Raw genomic sequence first — 20,821 nt, 5'->3', positions numbered from 1 at the left:
ATTGTTCCAATAATTCTCAACTGACCCAAGAGTATAGAGTTGAATTGACATTATTAAAAATAAAATACTGTTTGTGTTCTTGTAAGTAATTTAACTTTCCTTTATTTTACATATGCCACAAAAACCTGAATATTTGTCAGGATATTATAAAATATATAGTATTTCTGTTTGTATAAACAGAATACCATTTTTTCCATTATATACATAGCAATGCACCACAATAAAATAATTAAAACAGCAGATCATTAACTGGGCACAGTGCAGTCATTAGATACTAACAATGTCTGCATGTATTCACTTAAAGTAAGTGACAATTAAGAAATTAAATAAAGGGAGAGTTTTGATGTCACATAAAACTTTAATAAGCAGTACTGACAACACATATGAAGACTTGAACCCAATGTACAGTTTCCTTTAGTGCATTCCATTTTTTCCATGTCAAAATGCTAGCAATGGAAAGCAAATGGAAAAAAATCTTGTCTGTCAGCCGATGCAAGTTAAGCTTGTCACACTCCAGCGACATTTCTGGTATTTCTTGCATTACAGTTCTATAAAAAGTTAAGATGAAAAATGTAGTGAAAAGTTTGTTCATGACCAGTCATTAATAACATTTTGCCCCAGCTTGTTCATGCTCATCATACAGAGCTCTTCATGAAGACATGAGTTCAAGCACTGTTTTCATTTATACAAGCTCAAAGCTACTTCTCTGTTGCACCAGGCTCCTATGCCTCAGAATCTTAAGTGTGACCCGAGCTGGCTTCACTGATGGCCTTTAGCAATGCTGTCACTGTAGGCCGGTCTGCGGGAGTCTTGCTGGGATGAAAGTAAATCACTTTGCCATCGTCATCCAAGACAAAATCTCCACCAAACTAAATCAAATCAAATAAAAAACAGAGAATTGCTTCATGGTTCAGCTTTAATTCCTAATATAATCAAACATCAAAATTCAATTTTAAAACCATATCTAGGTGAAATATAAAAAGGTTATAACCAGAATCCCCAGCTTGCTGAGGATGTGAAGAATTTCACTTGCACTGTGTATACATAATTCAGAGCTGCACAATTATTTTCTCCACACTCCTCTAGCAGGATTCCTAGAGTGAAGTGCTTTTTACTACATTTTTGTTCATTAAATCTGGTGCGGTGCCATATACAAACACTTCTTTCACCGATAAAATTTGGAGCATTCAAATTTCAAACAAAAATATTCACTGACAAAATACGTACACACCAATTGTAATTCAACACTATAGACACAATCAACACTATCATTGGAAAGAGATGTACACTTCTGCAAGGCATTGCCACTGCCAGTTAGGTTCTTTTAACACAATTTAGAGTGGTCAGTTATTTATCGATCTGGCTTAATACTCCATCCCCTGTACTGCATAGCAAGACGGAAGATCCTTCCAAAATCATCCTCTGACATGCTATGAGCTCAACAGTGTGTTACAGAGGATTTAGAATAGATTAGCATCTCTCCATTATATCTCTGTAAGCTAACAGATCCTAGGTATTTTTACTAAGTCTAACAGTGCTCAGCCAGCAGTGTACCACCGGCTGAGGGAACCCAGTCGCAGTCACTTAATGACACAGACCAGGCTTGAACCAGAGATCTTTCAGCTTCAGGGCTCAACCTGATTTTGAAACAAGAACTTTACTGGTTAAGCCAGCTGGGAACCCAGCCATTAACAAATTACCTTAATCTTGATTAAGATTTATTACAGTATAGTAACAAACACTGGCAGCATGCAGAGAGAATATATACTGTACTAACTTAAAGGGGAATTGCAATGCTATTTTAGAGTTAGAATAAATGAGCACTGATTAATGCATTTCAAACCAAAATAAAAGTAAAATATACACAGTAACTTGTAAAACCCCAAATTTACATCGCAAACGATACTAAATTTCCAGGCTTGCACAGAACCATATTCAGAAATGTGAAGCAGCCCTGTAAACAAGCAGGCTCGTGAATACATCTTTATTAATCCAATAGAAATATTGCTCTCGATTTTGAGATGGTTTTATCAACAAATACTACTTGCATGTTAACTCTGCATGCAGATCATGTTGGAACATTTCTGCAGTGAAATATCTGCTGCATAGCACAACCTGTACTTAATCGCTCGTACACATTACATCATCATGGTGACTAGGGATCAGGAAGAGTCGCTTCACATCCCAATGAACTTCCACTCTCATCTGTGGCAAAACCAGGGGTTTGCGACAACATGACTTTCACAAAGTTCACCATTTTGTGTTTAATTCGAAATTTGTAAAATTCTTCTATAACGTCAATGAATTTGTTTTGTTACCAAGATTTACCAAGAACAACCAGTCTTTGAAATTGGGGCTGCAGTTCACCTTTAATTTTACAATAATAATAATAATTGCTTACACTTATACAGCGCTTTTCTGGACACTCCACTCAAAGCGCTTTACAGGTAATGGGGACTCCCCTCCACCACCACCAATGTGCAGCATCCACCTGGATGATGAGATGGCAGCCATAGTGCGCCAGAACACTCACCACACATCAGATATCAGTGGGGAGGAGAGCAGAGTAATGTAGCCAATTCATAGAGGGGGATTATTAGGAGGCCATGATTGGTAAGGGCCATCGGGAAATTTGGCCAGGACGCCGGGGTTACACCCCTACTCTTTTCGAGAAACGCCCTGGGATTTTTTTTAATGACCACAGAGAGTCAGGACCTCGGTTTTACGTCTCATCCGAAGGACGGCGCCTGTTTACAGTGTCCCCGTCACTATACTGGGGCATTAGGACCCACATGGACTGCAGGGTGAGCGCCCCCTGCTGGCCCCACTAACACCTCTTCCAGCAGCAACCTTAGTTTTTCCCAGGAGGTCTCACATCCAGGTACTGACCAGGCTCACACCTGCTTAGCTTCAGTGGGTTGCCAGTTGTGAGTTGCAGGGTGATATGGCTGCTGCTGGCAGTAATAACAATAACAATAACTAAATTTAAAATTATTTGTTGTTTCAGTTTAGAATATTCTTTTTAGAATTATAACAAATTAGAGGGAAATGTGGACTCTCATTTCCACCAGCCCAGAGCTTTCAGTAGCTGAAGTGTCTTTTATGCTACCACCCACAAACTACAACGTGAATTCACACTGGACTATCTCTGCAGCTCCAAGCCATGACATAATGATGGAGGCTTTAAGGCTATTTAAGATTCCGCTTTACTCCAGGGGTTCCCAATCCCTGGTCTTTGATTAGAGTTATTTGTTTTCTATTCAAAAGTGTTTATTTGGCAAACACAGTATTTAAAATGCAACCACCAACTGCCAATGTGTTTAAAAGCTGAGAACAAGCATAAACTTAAAACAAACCCTTACTGATTTAATGATAAGAGTAAATTGTATAATTTTAACACAAACCAATAAGTTTTATTGGCTCCAAGGATCAAGATAAGGAACCACTGGCCTTGTAACCCAAAAGTTAAACATCTTAAAAAATAAAAGCAATCAAATTTCCCTCACTACAGAAGAAGGTAAAATGTAAAAGACTTTTTTTCTCAATACCTGATAGATGTCATTTACAACATTTGCAGGAGTTTGAAGAAACTGACAGTTTGACACCTTGTATTCAGCATAGAGAAACAGGCTGCTGAAGCTCCAAACCTTGTAAACAGATGATCCCAAGCCAAATGCATTGTAAATCTGAAGCCACAAAATTTGAACAGAAAATGAGTGCTTAAACAGACAAACATTTATCTATTTTACTCTGGACAAATCCAAATCATTATTAGGACTTTAGAAAATACATTTCCATCACATATATGCAGACAGCAGTGTAAAAACACCTGAATATTCGTTAATAATGAGTAAACAAATAATGCAAACATATTTGAAATAATTAATTGGTAAATGCAGAGGTGTACTTATTAATATAACGGTATTAAATAACTTTATGATAAATAGCCCCAGACATTGGTGGATATTCTCGTCCACACCATTAGAAAATACTGTTAGAAATTGCTACAATCTTAGTGTTAATGTTTCTAAATTTTAAATGGTCTGTGGATAAATGTATTGATTGAGTAGTGTTTTTCTCTTAGAAAGAGATACTAAGCTCAATTAGGTCAAGCACTTTCACAAAAACATCAGGTGCTCACTATTTGAGATTTGAACTACGTTGAAATGAACAAAGTCTACATAAATATCCAACTGTGCATGCCCTGTGCCATGTCTGCGAAAGAAGTTGCCTATAGAATGAAATCTTCTCCTTTAACAAACAGCACACTACACCAAAGAACCCAAGAAATCAGCTCTGTGAGGGACAAAACATGTCTTAACACATACTGTATGTCTGACCAATCTGCATAATCATCTGCAGACTGCACTGGCTGCAGCATAAGAAATTCCATAAAATATACTGTAACTCATCTGGAGAATGACTGTGGTTTGCAGTTTGCATGGACGTTTCTGCATGCTCAGAGGTAACCAAGGTGACACTGACCTTAATCAGTATTACCGAGGGGTAATTAAAACACAAAGATATAAAATGCTTATATTTATGAAAGTAATCATTTATGTATGAGTTGATTCCCTATAAGTAGTTGGGTAAGAACTGTGAGGTTTCTGCTGTGGGAAAATACAGCAGACCTGAAACAGCATAAAATGGTTTACTTTTACAATGAAACTATTCGCATATAAATTGTAGAGTTTCAGTTAAAACAATGGATCTACATGTTCATGTGGTTTAATGTTACTTGGTATAGGATGAAGCACTTGCATCACTGGTTTAAACTGTATGAGCCACACCGGGAGGCCAGTCTTACCCTGCGCTCTGGGTCCAACAGCATGTCATATTTGCAGCCTGTTTCCTCAAGCCAGTACCGAGCCCCCTCACAACAGCCAAACGAGATCACCAACACTCGTACAGACAGAGCGTCCAAGAGACCCTGCGGCACAAGTTAAAAACACAATGAGCTGGAAAACGAGGCTGGCTTCCTCATACATTTCATATGACACCTTGAATTGAAAAGTGCACTGAAGCTGATATCTCAACAGCAAGCAACACTGTGTGGTTTTTATATCAAACTGACTTTTTTGTGCTTAGAAATTTCTTCCAGGAGAAAAATATACAGTATAAGGGCAGGATAAGCCAACTAAGTTGTGTGTTAGGGTCATGACTTCAAGTACACACACAGGGCTTAATGATTACATATTCAACAGTCAAATATACATAAAAATACCAATTAGGTTCACTTTTATGAATCCACATTTACAGACATGACAGTTTCTCCTCATAGGTTCTTAACCATTACCAGTAACAATCTGCACATGTGACTGGGTGCTCTAAAATGTATGCAAGACAGACAGCACTTACAGTTCTTTCTGTCAATAGCAATCGTGCTCTGATTATAAGGATAATATATTCACATATACAGTATGACTATGTCACATGAGAATGCTACTTAAAAAGGGTACTGTGGCATAATTCAGAGTGTATAGAAAATATAAAACAAATATAAATAAAATAAATATAAAAAAAGATATATATTCAATTAGGGGTAAATAGTCCTACCTGATTGGACTCCAACTCTGCCATGTGATCTCGTCAGGGGAGTCAGGCAAAGTGCCTCAGAAGAACCAGGAGGAGGCTTTTATCTTTGCCAAAGTAACTGCCCAGGGAGACAGACCTACACAACAGACACAGGGCCAGAGAATTCTGGGCGTCACTGAAGCAGCCACCACTGGTTTCTTACAACATGCCAACTATATAACACTTTTCCAAAGGTAAGGCACTGATACAAAGAACCTCATTTTTAACGCACGTGTGGAGCAAAAATGGGTGGTGTTTATAATTCAAATTGAATTTGACACAGTTAAATACCTCAGATACAATCCTAATCATAAATGTACGCACAAAGTTATTTATATCGCATTTTCTAAAATCTAAAATTTCTCTACAAGGTTTTTGAATGCTTCTTCAGTACTTAAATATTATTTCATAAGGCTGGAAATATCACAACACCTGTAATATAAGAACATATAAGGACACACTCTGCCCATCTGGCCCATTTGGTAGTTAGATGTCAAATCATACTAGGATCTCATCAACCTGTTTCTTGAAAGAAACCAGATTTTTTGCTTTGACAACATTGCTGGGGAGCTCTTTCTATATTCACCACAACCCTTTGAATAATGATATCTTGAAGCATGAAGAAAAGATCTAATGGATAATTACTACACATTCTTAATGGTTTCCAACACAGCACTTCACATCCATTTAACACCAGAAAGCTGCTGGTAAGGTTCATGGTAAGATGGAAACATTATTAAAAATCCCAAAATAAACAATTTACTTATCTGTCTACAGGTTTCATGCTCATTTTCAACCTCATTCTACAACTTCAGAACAGAAATTGTTTAAAAACGTGTACAAGTGCATCCCAATGATATGAATTAGTCAACTAATTTGAGGCAATTTAAACTGATACAAAAAGAAACCTTTGTATCACATTTTCTTCCAGAACATCTCTCAGTCTGTACTGTACAGTCTGTACATCTCTCAGTGTGTACTGAAGAGATGTTCTGGAAGAAAATGTGATACAAAGATTTCTTTTTGTATCAGTTTAAATTGCTAATTGACTGCTAATTGCTAATTGACTAATTGGGCGGAGCAATGGCTCTGTGGCTAAGGATCTGCACCTGTGGCTGGAAGGTTGCCGGTTCAAATCCCGCAACTGGCAGAGGAATCCTACTCTGTTGGGCCCCTGAGCAAGGCCCTTAACCCCAACTGCTCTAGGGGTGCCGTACAATGGCAGACCCTGCGCTCTGCCCCCAGGCTCTCTCCCTGTCTGTGTGTCTCATGGAGAGCAAGCTGGGGTATGTGAAAAGATAATTCCTAATGCAAGAAATTGTAAAGGGTTAATAAAGTGATGTTAAGGTCAGACTCTTGTTGCGAGCATTTTCTTAAAGGTATTAGTTATAAAGATGTTTTATAGGTATTTAGGTGTATTTTATCCTGTTTTAGTGTAATTTTAGTTGTATTAATTTCTATGTTGCATTCTATTTCTTATATTCAAAAAACAGGATTCTACATACTGCATTAATATATATACTGATGGAAAAAAGAAATGTAACATTTTCTGGAATGAGAATACTACAGTTATAGCATATGTACTTTCACAAAAAGTTGTTAATTTGTTTTAAGCCCTCTGACCAGGAATGCAGTCAGTGAGGCATTGCAACTTGCCAATCACAAGAAAGCTCGTTAGGTGCACTTTTACCCAACAAGGTCCAGGTGGAACAATGCCTGATCAGGTCACCTTTAAAAAGGCCTTAATTCAAAGCTTAGGTCACTGCAAGAAAAAGGCCACACTTAGTGAGTTTTCTGTGCATTCCATAATGCCTCAAATGTCACCAGAAGCAAGGAAGAGGCCATTGGCATGCTGCAGGCAGGCATGTCATGTACCAGCGTTGCCAGACACTATGGAGTAAGCCGCTCCACTGTGACCCGACTGCAGAGAAGGTTTCAGCAGACTGGCAGGACAGATCCAGTCGCCCTCGAGTGACCACACCAGAGCAGGACCGACACATCAGACTGGTCCATCTGAGAGATCGTTTCAGACCTGCCACCCATACTGCTCCAAAACTGTTGGCAGACACAATGTCCGCATCAGTGACAGGACAGTCAGGCTCCATGCTGCTAGCCTTAGAGCAAGGTGACCTGTCAGAGACTCTCTGCTCACACCTCCTAGATGTCACACCTGACTGGCTTGGGCCAGACAGAGGCTGCGATGGACTCGTCAGCAGTGGCATCAGGTCCTCTTCACAGATGAGTCACTCTTCAGCCTGTTCCATGCAGACAGGAGGGCCAGAGTGTGAAGGAAGAGGTGTTGCGTTTCTTTTTTCCATCAATATATGTCTGTTTTTTAAAGTATTTTCCTCAAAAAAACAAAGCTGTATTTACTTACTGGCCACTTTTCGCATCTGTCAGTGTCACCTCTCCTGACAAATGTCCACCCAGAGGAACCTGGCAAGGGAATCTCTCACATAGATTCAGCTCCTTGTCCAGGCCTTTTAAAAACTCATCCCAGTCTACCTGTGGAAATGGAACAAACTCTTCATGAGCACTTATTCTCTTCTGAAAAAGAGAAATTCTGTCCTGCCCAAATACAGAGGTTAATTCAACTCTAAAAATTGAAAAGAAAAAAAAAGCACAATACTGTAGCTATGAAACATTCTTACCTTTGTAGTTGCATGAATCTCAAAGTGCTTTGTCATTTGCATTGGCTAAACAGGAAGAAGACTGGCTGTTGGTTTTAGGGAAAGCCATGTCAATAGTTTCTCATTCTGACTATCTCAGGTTTCATTCCACTGACTTCTCGGTCTGTATTGTTTCATAGGGATTCAATGTCTCCCACCAGACATTGACCAGAAATACTTCTCAAGCCAAACCAGTCCTTAAACCGGGTTTATACTTACCCGGCAATCAATGATCAACTGCTTTCTAAATCTCTCCACTCATTGTATCTATTGCTGCCTTCCTACCAGACTCCCAGTCAACCATATTTCCATCTTGAATCCCCTTTGTACCTACTCCTACCTATTCTCATACTTGCTGTCTTTAGTCCTCCTTACCTCATCTCCCCTCATATTTCTGCTGCCTTCCTTATTCCCTCACACAGCTAAAACACTGCCCAATTTCCTCTTTTTTTATGTTTCAGCATGAAATGAACCTCTTGTTCCTCTGAGTGAAATGTTTGTTTTTTAAATGTCTACATTTTTAAAAGGATACCAATACTAGCTCTCCACCCTAAAACAAGAGTCTATTCAAACCAAAAAGGTCCTGATTCCACCTTAATTACACTTTCTTAATTTTTTGTCTTCGTGTCTTTGCTGATTTCCATTGAAGCCTTTAAATTACTCATCTGTAAAAACTGCCAGAGATTACATTGTGGCTATACAAGAGAACTTTAATTTCTTTTCTGGGTCTTCCAACTCCAGTCTTGATCAGCACATACAGTTAGCAGCAGTTAAGCGTTAGTTAACACTAGAAAACTGCACACTTAGAAAGGAAGAACTATCAACGTTTAAAAAACCTTTTGGTTATATCTTTCATCCAAAAATATCTTAATTTGCAAAATACCGCATATTAACAACCCAATGACCAGTTAAATACTTTATATGTACATCTTTTATGCCAGAATTCCAAGACAGGCATACAGCCAGGAGAGGCTTACTTCCAGTTGGAGAAAATCTTCAACATGATCCCGCACATCTGAGCAGCTGTCAGGGAAGCACAGACATTGACATTTTAACCTACACATTTTAAAAAATCTTTATGGCATCTTATTTCAAAATGTACAATATGTGTTCCAAAATAAATAACTTTGACATTCCAGTTAACAAAAATCATAAAGGGGATTCTAACCAAAATCACACACATCATAGATTTTTTAAAACCGTAAACCCTCAATTTAAAAGTTTTGTCTGCAGTTTCAGCTCAAAGAGGTCTTGGATTTTACATGATGACATTTCAAGCTATGTTGTTGCACAGCTACTTTTACCTACAGTTTACCTACATTCAAATGTTTTCTCTGCCAGCTCTTGATTTCCAGGTCATAATAGCACATTGCTTTCAAAATATAGTTTTCTGTCAATTATCTGATCCCCCCATTTTATACTACATTAAATTATCTGTAATTTATATTCTATTGCAAACTATGCTCCTTAGTGTCGTCTTCAAAACAAACACGTCTTTGTGTTGTTGAACTGTAAATGTTAAGAATTGTTTCCTGGTAAAATATGTGGGTTTGGTTGTTTATTTTTCCCCAACTAAGTTAACTACTGTATAGTTGTGAAAGAGAAAAAAAACTTTTAATTGTGGTGGATCAATCAAATGGGAAAGACTCTAAATGTAGAAAAGCCGGAGCTACAGTATTTCATTTACTTTGTTAAATACACAAGGATCACAGTTTTCATCACTTAAGGCTAATAGCTTGTGCACAGGTTTCCAACTGTTTCTAGTATAGCTTATGTATAGTTTATCAGCAGCCTTGACATAAAGATAAATGACAAGTACAAAACAGCCAGCTCAAACATATAAAAGTTTAGCCTTGCACAATTTTAATTTTAATACATTTTAACACTCAGGTACTCTTTTTCTTGTCACAGAGACCACATGGCAATCATCATCTTTTTAGAAATGAAAATGCCACTTGAACATCGTTGATCTGAGACATAGCTTATGAAAAGCAATTTGTTCCAGTACCAGGTCTGTCTACAGTATATGTGTTAGGACACAGAATTAACAAATGCCACTGCGGATACTCGTTTACTTATATTATTGCTTCTACTGACGATTTGCACTGCGCTTTATGTTTACACATGGACTGGCACAATCATCTGTTCTTAAATCCAAAGATAAAGAACGTCTGAAACCTTAAATGGAATTTTGGGTTCTTACTGATAGAACTTCTTCCACACTTCTTCAGCGTCTTTCCTTTTCTTGACTGACAATCTCATTTAAAAAGAAAAAGAAAAGAGTGACACTGAAAACAGATCAAGCTTTTTATTTTTTGGAGGGACAAACTCCTTAAAGATCAAATACTTACCCATACATCACTGATTGGGTGCCAGTGCAGTCCTACATAGTGAGACAACAGAAACCAGCCAGACACACCATATTTTGCAAAAGCAACATGGGGTGTAATAACAAAAGGATAAACTGAAAACTAAATATGCAGATCAAACTTTTTTTCACTGAGTAGACATTTCACTTAGAAGTTGAAGGTTCAAAAATAACAGAGGCCCTTCCAAAGGAATACATTACAATGTAAATAATACACAGAATCCCTAATCCCAGAAATGTAAGGTTGTCCTCATTTGATTATTTTCATACAATATGATCAAATTAACATGGCTATTATACTTGGCCTATTTCTTTTTGCTGTTACCTGTTCAGAAAGTCGGCAGCTGCAACAGTAAATCCAAGCAAAGAGCCAATTTTCTTCGAGATGAATTCCTGAATGGAGCCTGTGGAAACACCGAACGTCTTTTAATAGCTCATGAGAAAATGAGGGAAATACTTCATTGTAAATTAATACTAAAGGACGTACTGTACAGTAGCATATTGCTACTATTTAATATAGTGAAACTACAAAACAGTAAATTAAGTCGTATTTTTATGTACTTTTTTTCCCGACCATATAAAATATTGTAACGCAACGGGGGTTCCGGCGGGCGCCTTTGCCGCATTAGGTCGACCCCCCCACCGTCGGGGACTCGAACCCGGGACTCCTACGTCACTCAGCAGGGACCCAGCCCGGTGAGCCTTACGGTGAGTACCTGTCGGCCGTAAGCGTTACAATATTAACTGAAAACGCAGAATTACGACTACTGTTTTCAGAATGGTTTAATATCATTCAAATACTTTTCCAATTCAATTACTGTGTAAATAATACCGTGGGATTACGTTAAACGTGCAGACTTCTCGGCCCCTCTTTCATCGCTCTTCTTAACTAGAAAATGATTAAATGAATGAACATATCGTAGTGCTTGTTTTCAATATTTGAATTAGTTACTGCTCTGAGACTCATGGGGGGGGGGAACGAAATTAACCACTACACCTTTAATGCATTTTCGGTACTATAAACAAAATACTACTACTAAAATTATAAAAAATGAACAAATTATTTAAATTGTTATAAGACGTATGCTTTGTGCAACAATTCAAAAGCAACATTTCTAAATTGCAACACGTCCCTCGGGAACGTTCTCTTTTGTTTAGAGAAATGGCATTTAATATTTGTTGTAGTGGTTAAAGTAATACAAGCGATAAGATGATATAAGAATAATGTGACCCTTGCCGTGGCCAGAACTTTAAAAAATCCACATCCAGTTGGATACGTCCATCTGTGCTTTACCTAGTTAAATCAAAATAGTCTAGATACCGTACCCTCCTGTCTTTCTTTAACGGCCTTTATTAATAGCTCTCTTCCAGCTATAACAAAATCCTCCAACGCCTTAACAAGAATCCCGTCTTGCAATAAATTCACTTCAGCGGCCATTTCCACAGCTGCTACAGTATACAAAGCGTAGGCGATCTGTGTGACAAACCAGGAAGTGAAGTTTCTTTTAACAGCAAAAAATCAAGACGCCACCTACCGTGGCGAATGGCGAATTTCAGCAGTATTAGATGAGGGAAGTCAACATATTCGAGTGTCGAGAAATATCTAAAAATGTTATCTGAGAGTAAATAAAAACGTTAACAGAGTACTATACATGTGACCTACTTTCAGATTACACAATTAATATGAGGTAGACGTTACAGACCCGTGCTTTGCTAATATAAATAAAATGTCTCGCAAAGCAATGGGTATCAGTGTATTATACACAGCATTAAAATACATTACAGATCCATAAGAGGTATCATTGAGAAATATAGAAGAACAATGATAACTGCAAAACCTGCTCACTCTTTTACACGTGCAATTATACAGTATATACACAAAAGCGTTATGCACCAGATGAATATTCAAATGTCAAAACAAAGTAATCCCATCTTTCAAGGATGTTTCCAAAAGTAAAAAATCATGTTTCTGTTCTGGAGCAAGTTCATGTAAGTTCTGGAGCAAAACTACTTCTCTAACATTATCTCTGAAATAGAGTGCAGAACCCTCATCAAGGTCCCAGTCAAAAACAGTGGAATACAAAACAGAATATTCAGAAAAGGGGCATATATGGTTCTGAAGCTCTCCATTAATACATAGTGGGCATGCTTCCAACTGGAATATCTCAACAGGCTGGTGCAGAGCTCTTCAGGGGTCATAGAAACATCTTGCTTACAATGTCTCAATGCCAATACAATCAATGATGGGGCCCATTCAGGACATCCAGTTAACAGTCAAGACTTGATAGTGGACCAAAGTATAGCAGCAGCTGCAATGGCCAGGACTGCTACAGTATGCGACAGTGTCTATGAGGCAGAGATTCCTGGCAGTCACCAATGCTAATGGAATCCATACAAGATACAAGCTTTGTGACTTGTATTTAACCCCCTGTGTGACCTTATAGGGATCAAGACACAGAATGCGATTCAATAAAGCCTGAAACAATTTAAGTGGAAAAAGCTTACATGTAACCTAGAATTATTATATGAACACTGTCAAGTACTGAAAGAACTTTGTGACAAAGTAACCAAAGAAACACAGAAAACAAACGCGAATTGTCAAACCAGTTTATTGACCCCCAGAATAAACAATTCTCTTTAAAAAGATTCTTCCTTTTTGAGGCTTCAAGTCCCAGGCCAAAGAGATAATTCACCTAGTCATTGTAACCATGTCTGAAAACTGTCCCCACAATTATGAGAACTCAAATAGTGCAAAAGTGTCCCTATCTTACAGCAAATAAAAGTTGATCTGGATAAATAAAATTCAAATGGTAAAACAGTAGCAAAAATCAGTTTTTTTTTAAGCAATTGCCATTGGCTCTTGCCCTTCCACAAACCTCTCCAAACAAAAAGGAGCTGCATATTTTGTTCTTCCATTCACAGTAAAGCACAAGGGGAAAATGTACAGTGGATCAGAATAGCAGCGGAGGTCAGCCAAAAGAACATTTCCCCTACATTTTTTACCTACTTTTTAAAAATGTTTCTCTCCACAGTGAGAAACTCTCCACAGTGTTCAAATGCTCCTAAAAAAGACAAACGCATTTACTACCACTGTAAACGATCAAGTGTACACACCCCTGTAGTTATCCCTGAACATGTTCGATGTATGTGGCATAGATCATAATGCACACAAAATATAACAATCATTTTAAAAGTGCAAACACTGAATTGATTGTACTTCATGGCACTCCTTAAAGAGGTTTTTTCAATTCAATGGCATTACCACTACCTTCGATTGGTGAATTGCAAAACAAATAATGGAAACCAACAATTTGGCAATGATTAGGACATTCTCCAATGCCAAACATTTTAAAGAAATCAGTTGCCTTCTTTGACAGAACAGATGATTGTTTCTACTTTTTTTTTCAAGTATTCAATTTTGTGTCACAGAGTCCTAATCTGCATCACTTCACTTACATTCTCTGCTCATAGCTTGGTGAACATAGCAGTTATAAATACAGTAAGTGAATAACTGCCTTTTTACATTCTGTAGCAATAAATGTCACTCCTAGGCCCGGGGTGCTACTATGTCTTCAGGTTTTTACTCCATGTTTCTAAAATGTATTTGGACCAATTGTTCACTTAATTGATCTAAGTGAAGACTTTTTCCAGGTCTTCACTCATTGAGGATTAGCATTCCTCAGTGCTCCTCCAGGACCATATGACCAGTCTCCAGCTTTAAGATCACACCCAGCTGCAATTTAAAAGGTTGGGTTTAACTTGGTTTTAATAAACACATTGCCTTGTTCTTAAGTAAAGACTCTCTTCTACTTTTGCCTTTGGCATTCTTGTAATACTAAATTGTTAAATACTTTTGGGTTCAGCTGCATGCAGCAATTATGCAATTATTTGAAATCAGTTTATTAAAAGAAGCAGAAAAATATTGATTAGGGAACAGTCATGTTTTTTATGCCGTTAGTTACTATTTTATCAAAAACATTTTTTTAGGGCTTATAAAAAGCATCTTGCAAGGCGATGCTTCAAATACTGCTGATTAATTAATACTACTAATGCAGCTCTACTTCTGAGAATTTAACTTTTTTCTTGGGAAGACCTCATTAACATTTTTGAGGAACTCCTTATGAACCTTTGGAATTCATGGGACAAATATATTAGCAGCCTGACAAATATGTTAATCTTAAGATTAAGTGCTAGTTCAATTCACAGTTTACAGGAAAATGTGGGCTGGAAGGCAGGCTTTGAACAGGACTAGTTCTAAATATCTTATTGAATTGAATAAGCACATGCTCTACCTCCCTAGAAATATTTAATAATACTGTAAATACCCCCCTTCTTAGAGTGTCTAATGATATATTATGCTCTCACAATTTGAAAAGCCAGTTGCTTGTTTTTCATAAACCCCATGACCACACACAAGGGAGAATAAGAAGGAGCAGACGGACATCTCTGATCCTCTCGCCTTCAAGCCATTCATCAATCCAAATATCAATACATGATATTTCATACGTCATGGGCAACACAGTCTGTGCAGGAGGTCCAGCGCTGTCTGGGGAAAAATGTATCCCTCGAGCCTGGAAGCGTACAGGAGGCTGCAAAGAAAGTCTGTACAGCCCTGACTGAATATTCCGCCCTACCCTCGACAGAGCCCAGCCAACTGTGCAATGACATAGGAGGAATCCCAGTCCCAGATGGTTAGTAACATGACCCAGGCATGAACCCATGGTCATCAAAATCAAAATGCACTCAGGTGAGTGTCTTAACCAGATATGCTGATCAGGAAGCTCCAGGGACATTTTAGATATGTTAATAGATATTATTGGTAAACGAACTGACAGTGATACTGTACATTAATTTACTCCTAGTTGAAAGTCTCATGGCTATCAAACTGAAGTGCAAGCATGTACAAATGGAACCTGGAAATACCCTGCTATGAAACTAACAACTATTTAACACTCCAATTCCTGAATCTTATTTTCAAAGAATGCAGAGTTCTTGACTGGAGGATCATATGGATATCTTATTGTGCCCTTTAGGCCCATATTATTAGAAATTCATGAAATAGATGTTCTAAATCCTAAAGTAAAAAGTAATTTCTTCCCCTCTGGTGATAAATGCCTGAATCTACAGTAATTCCACAATTAGCTGCAAAAGAACAGTATAACCATTGTGTAATTCTGCTAAACTTGAAGTATGTTGTCTTGGATTTGGGCAAGCTTTTAAAGCAAACTTCACATGAGAAGATGTGGGAATCTCAAGTAGCCCCATTTACAAAGTCTCCTTTACTATGTGCAGAGAAGGCAAGTCAAGCATTGACTTTTCTTTAACCCAGGAAGCATTATTAGGATTTCTTTGGACAATGTGAAGTGGTATCTGTGTTCAGGACCTCAATCATTGTTCTTGTCATGGGAAATGTTTCCGCCACTGACGGAAGGCTCTGGTACCAGGCTGGAAGGCTTGAGAAGTAAGAAAAGAAAGACAATTAAATAGACTTTGATATAATATGAAATACCAGCATACCAGCACTTAAAGGCAAGGAAGAAATCATAACACATCTTATGAACAGAAGAAATTTGCTCTGGATTAAAGAGCATTGGTGAATTTGCATACAGTTACTTTCTTAAACATCATGTACTTTAATATTATTAAAGTAATCTAAACGTACAGTCTAGATATAATCATGCCTAATTAATGGTACTCAAAAATGTCAACATACAGTACACACACATGCAAGGGTGGTTTGAAAGGTAGAGACCTTACTACAGAAAGAATGCAGGCAATTGTGGTTATATTGAGCTCTCATCATCTGTATTTTAAAATTCAGTGTGGTTACGCTCTGTAACTATACTCTGTCTTTCACAGGTACAACAAAAGAGGAACTTAAAATTCCAAAATTATATTATGCATCATGTCAACACTTTTGTTATTCCTTTAGAATGAACATGATGGCATGTGATATTGTTGCATCTATTTACAAAGGATCATCTGCTGTTTTTTCAACATTAGGCTCAGAACGTTTCAGACCACAGCTACACATATTTATTTTTAATTATTATAAGTAATTATGTACTGGACCAATTTCACTGGATCTCCTAGCCTTAATAGAAGGAACAAGAAGAGGTTAAATCCACCATGAAAGAAAAAAGAAAAAACATTTTGACTTCATTTGGGTGAAAATGGATCCATAACTAAATCAGTTATTTTTTTTCTCTTTTGTTTTTACTTTATGTTATGGGATTAACCTCTTCTTCCTCCTTTGTAGTTTATACTTGGACAGAGATTCCCACTCTAACCTCTTTAAGTTCATCCAGCTCTTTGCTACTTTACTGAAGCTCTCAGGACTTGGGGCGGTCATCGCTTCAAAATCTACCAGCTGGAACAAAAAACAATACATTAGACACTGACACTTACAGAAAGGTCAATAGAGCTGTAGAAATATTGGAATCCAGTTACAGCAATTAACTACAACACTTACTGTCAATTAACTCTCACTTACTAGAATAAATAAGTGCTAATAAACACAAAGTAGCCTATAAAAGGTATAAATATGAGTTCGACTTTTTCAATCAGTACAATTGCACTTCATAAATGAATAACTGTTTTAATTAACTTACACATATGCTTATGCTTACGAACACACACATACAGTATTTACTTAAGCATACACAGAACGGATATGTACAGGTAGTGGACAGAAAAATGGAAACTCCTCAGTAAATGAGGGACACGAAGCAAATTGAAAGCAAGGGCTTCCACACAGATGTGGCTCATGAGTTAATTTAGCAAATATTATCCAAGAATGTTTAAGGTCATGTACTGTATAAAAATGTTGGATAGGCCTAATTGCCTATAAAAGAGGTGACCTCAGCTTGAAAGGGGTGATGGTGATTGTTGGGACACATTTGGCAGGAGCTACAGTAAGCAGGAAGATGCCATGTTTTACACCATAATTTCACCACTTGTGGTTTTCACTCTGTGGACATTACAGACTCTGCAACACTTCACTTAAAAGCATAGACATGGTACTATGGACAAACTAAAAGAAGTTTATAAACAGTGGCCTAACTCAGGTTTCCCTGCCTTATTAGTAATAAGACTGGCTTGACAAAGAGTGTTTGTTCAAGCCTTGTTGAATCATGGCTAAAAGCAAAACATCCTCCTGGAATTGGGAGGAGCCTCATGTCCCAGCATCTTGTCCAACTATACTGTATAAACAACTTTTATACTCCCAAGACAGGACTTTACTGCTTTAAAGTTGGATTTTGTACCTTTCCTTTTGGAATTTTCCCAACGACTTCCTTCCCACTGGCCATCAGTGCACCCATTAAAACAGAGTACGCTACCACACTGCCCAGAACAATCAGATGAGAAAGATCTGTTAAACACAGCTGCATTTAAATGATACACATTTGACGTCTATCCAAACCAATAAAGAAGCCTTTGATGCAACACAGAGAAAATCCTGAGTGATATACTTAGACAATTAAATTAAACCAAAAAAATGTTTGTACAGTATAATGTATACATACCTTGAACCACGGGAGAGAGGCATTAAATTATAGAAGTAGTAAACCAGAGAAAGGATTAAATTGCAAACAGAATCTGCATCCTGGAAAAAGAGAACAGACAATTAGAGTTAAAGATATGAACTTACATGTTCACCTATAAGAAGATGCATTCATAAGAATCATAAGATATATCCATAAAACTACTCTACACAAATGTTATAGCTTTGTTATCTCATCCTTTGAAATGAGAAAAAAGAGAAAACAAGCATTTTTGTAAGAAATGGGTGCTTATGAGCTGGCGTGTATAAAGGTTATGTTTGCTCCTTCTGCATGAGGATCCACCAGTTTCATTCAATGCCAGCACCAAGTGGCCAGAGCTTCCCTGATCTATTCATCTACTGTAGCTTCACTAGACTCCAGGAGCTCTGCCAAATGACAGGACATGCCAGTAATTTACCCAGACACAGACCCAGCTAACCGTCTGTATCGACCACGAGGTAACAACTGAGGGATTGTTTCCACACAACAACTACAGACACTAACACAACTCGGTGCAGTGGAAGACCTGTAACCCTGACTAGAGTTATTGGATTATTCAGACACAGTGGTAACCGCATGATGTGAGACCACCTCATCTGTACCAACCACCTTAAGCCTGTCATTGCAATTATTAAACTGCATATTAGACTGCATAATTGGCATGCGGTAGCATCTGCAAACATGAAGTTGAAATCACAGATTTGTCACAATTGATTACAGGTAAAATTCAGAGACTGATCTACATTAAAAAACCTCTTCAAAACACCTCAGCTATTTAAAAAATGAAGAATAAAAGCAAAATACCCCAAGCTCAGTAGACAGCATCAGTGCTTTCCCTTTGGCAGTGAGATCCTTATAAAGTGATTCGATCTCGGACTGATACTGCTGTGTGCGCTCTTCTGTCGTTTGCGTCTCCACAGAAAACAGCATGTTTCCCACTCTGATTACAAGAACAGGAAAAAAAGATATAGCACCAGTCAAATTTTCCTTAAAGCACTAAGCAGAAAACATTTCTCCTAACAGTAAAAGGACAAGATTATTTAAAGACCATACAAATCCATGGAAACATTTCATGTCACCGGGTTTTGTATGACAAACACTTGTAACATCTATAAAATCTCAGGTATAATCCTCTACTTTTAAACCTATCTGATATTCAAGTTTTCCACATATACAGTAGCTTCAGGACATTTGTCAATGCTTAATCATCTTAGTGAACAAAAAATAATAAAAAGGTCATATAATAACATGCCCTGCTAACTCAATTTGTTTACATCTGCTCTTTTTCAGGTAATTGTTGTGCATCATACAAAGGAGATGACTCACAATGTTAAATGATACTAATCTCTATTTACCATATAAACTCCATGGAAAGAGTGACTGACAAAGTGACTGAACCTCACAGGGGAATTTTCTTACATTTTTGTACAATTACAAGCAAAATGACATGTGAAAAACATATTCAATTCCCAACTTTAAGCAGATAATATAACTATTTGTAAACAGTTTTCTGAAAACTTTTATTAAACATAAATATAAAAATATCTAGGCTCTTCAAAACATGAGATTACAAGATCTTTTATAACGTGTATAACAATTTCACATTGGTTGCGTGGAATTAAAAATTCTTTGAGCAGCTTTTAATAATTTGTAATCGTCATAAATGTAAGTTTATTCCAGTTCAATAGTAAAACTCAGCGTTCACTTTCATCCATTCTGTGATTAAGATACATTTTTCAGACTGTGTTCATCCCCAATTCAACAAGATTTTGATGACCTGCTAGCTACTCCCTCACCAGTTACCAGTCAAACTCACCTATTCAATGTGATCTTAACTACTTCATAAATTCACCATCTGAGAAGGTGGACAACAGCTAAATGAATGATAATGGTGGGAAAGTGATTGGCAGGCTTCATCTTGATGAATATAAAAATAGTCCAGTTTCCTCAAGAAATATTTTGACATTAACGTCTTCTAGTTTTTCCAAATTGATATGTCAAAAACTAGTATGATGCATTAGATAAATTAAGAGATACCAGACAGAGGGCTTCACATATAGTACAGTAGGACTCATTGATAAACCTCCAAGCTCACAGTCATTGAAAGCTCATTGTATGGCAAATGAAAAGACATCCTGGACAGATCTGAAACTATTCAATGCTGGTGGTGTTTATTCCGTTTTGCACAACCCCCACCAGGAGCTTTTGGTCAAAAAGTGCTAATAATATATCTTAGATTTAAACAAGCTAACTCTGAACTATAGACCCCAACACGACTAAACATTTGATTAATTTCATACACAGAGGAGAGGAAGACAGAAAGTTAAGAAACAAAGGAACTCAAGAGTCCCTGGACTGTACCTGTCTCCAGTAATTGTAATGGTGAAGCCATCATATTCTTTCCCAGAATCTTTTAAACTGGGTACCTTGGAGTTCACTGTAAACCCATCTCTGGTTTTACTGTTAAACTGCTTCATATGGACAATAAGACATATAAGTGTACGTGTACATTCACGAAAACAAAAGAAACATCCAATTTCATAAAATTAAAATATGAATATGCCTTTTCCAGAATAACAGATCCTGAAGATGACATGCAAAAAAGCTAAGAAATGCAAAATTCACATAAAATAAAAAGTTTGAAAATACTACAGGCTCAACAATTC

General features: G+C 37.4%; 2 protein-coding genes across 7 annotated transcripts in view; both read right to left on the bottom strand.

The window, feature by feature from the left end:
* Nucleotides 1-338: 338 nt before the first annotated feature.
* On the bottom strand, nt 339-12,086 carry selenol (selenoprotein L). 5 transcript variants are annotated; one of them, XM_088625047.1, is made up of 10 exons: nt 11,938-12,086; nt 10,937-11,015; nt 10,447-10,500; nt 9,221-9,266; nt 8,226-8,270; nt 7,952-8,079; nt 5,557-5,671; nt 4,808-4,930; nt 3,549-3,686; nt 339-869 (listed from the first exon to the last, which is right to left on the bottom strand). In XM_088625047.1, the coding sequence occupies exons 1-10, from the start codon at nt 12,047-12,049 to the stop codon at nt 738-740; spliced, it is 972 nt and encodes a 323-aa protein (XP_088481173.1). In that variant the 5' UTR covers nt 12,050-12,086; the 3' UTR covers nt 339-737. The 5 variants fall into 5 exon arrangements, with proteins under 5 accessions (XP_088481173.1, XP_088481177.1, XP_088481174.1 ...); XM_088625051.1 differs by lacking the exon at nt 3,549-3,686; XM_088625048.1 differs by lacking the exon at nt 8,226-8,270.
* Nucleotides 12,087-13,204: 1,118 nt separating this feature from the next.
* Nucleotides 13,205-20,821, bottom strand: part of ttc13 (tetratricopeptide repeat domain 13) — a 33,616-nt gene continuing 25,999 nt past the window's right edge. Inside the window, exons 18-23 of one of the 2 annotated variants that reach the window (XM_088625042.1) lie at nt 20,517-20,623; nt 18,960-19,095; nt 18,138-18,217; nt 17,877-17,955; nt 16,902-16,981; nt 13,205-16,064 (exon numbers count right to left, since the gene is read on the bottom strand). In XM_088625042.1, the coding sequence (XP_088481168.1) occupies nt 15,950-16,064; nt 16,902-16,981; nt 17,877-17,955; nt 18,138-18,217; nt 18,960-19,095; nt 20,517-20,623 (597 nt within the window). In that variant the 3' untranslated portion in view covers nt 13,205-15,949. Of the gene's footprint in view, nt 16,065-16,901; nt 16,982-17,876; nt 17,956-18,137; nt 18,218-18,959; nt 19,096-20,516; nt 20,627-20,821 lie in introns of both variants that reach the window. The other variant, XM_088625041.1, reaches the window with a different exon arrangement.

The sequence above is a fragment of the Lepisosteus platostomus genome, chromosome 3 (assembly GCF_059453375.1).
Source record: "Lepisosteus platostomus isolate fLepPlt1 chromosome 3, fLepPlt1.hap1, whole genome shotgun sequence".
NCBI classification, from domain to species: Eukaryota; Metazoa; Chordata; class Actinopteri; order Semionotiformes; family Lepisosteidae; genus Lepisosteus; species Lepisosteus platostomus.
This window is presented reverse-complemented; position numbering and strand designations above follow the sequence as displayed.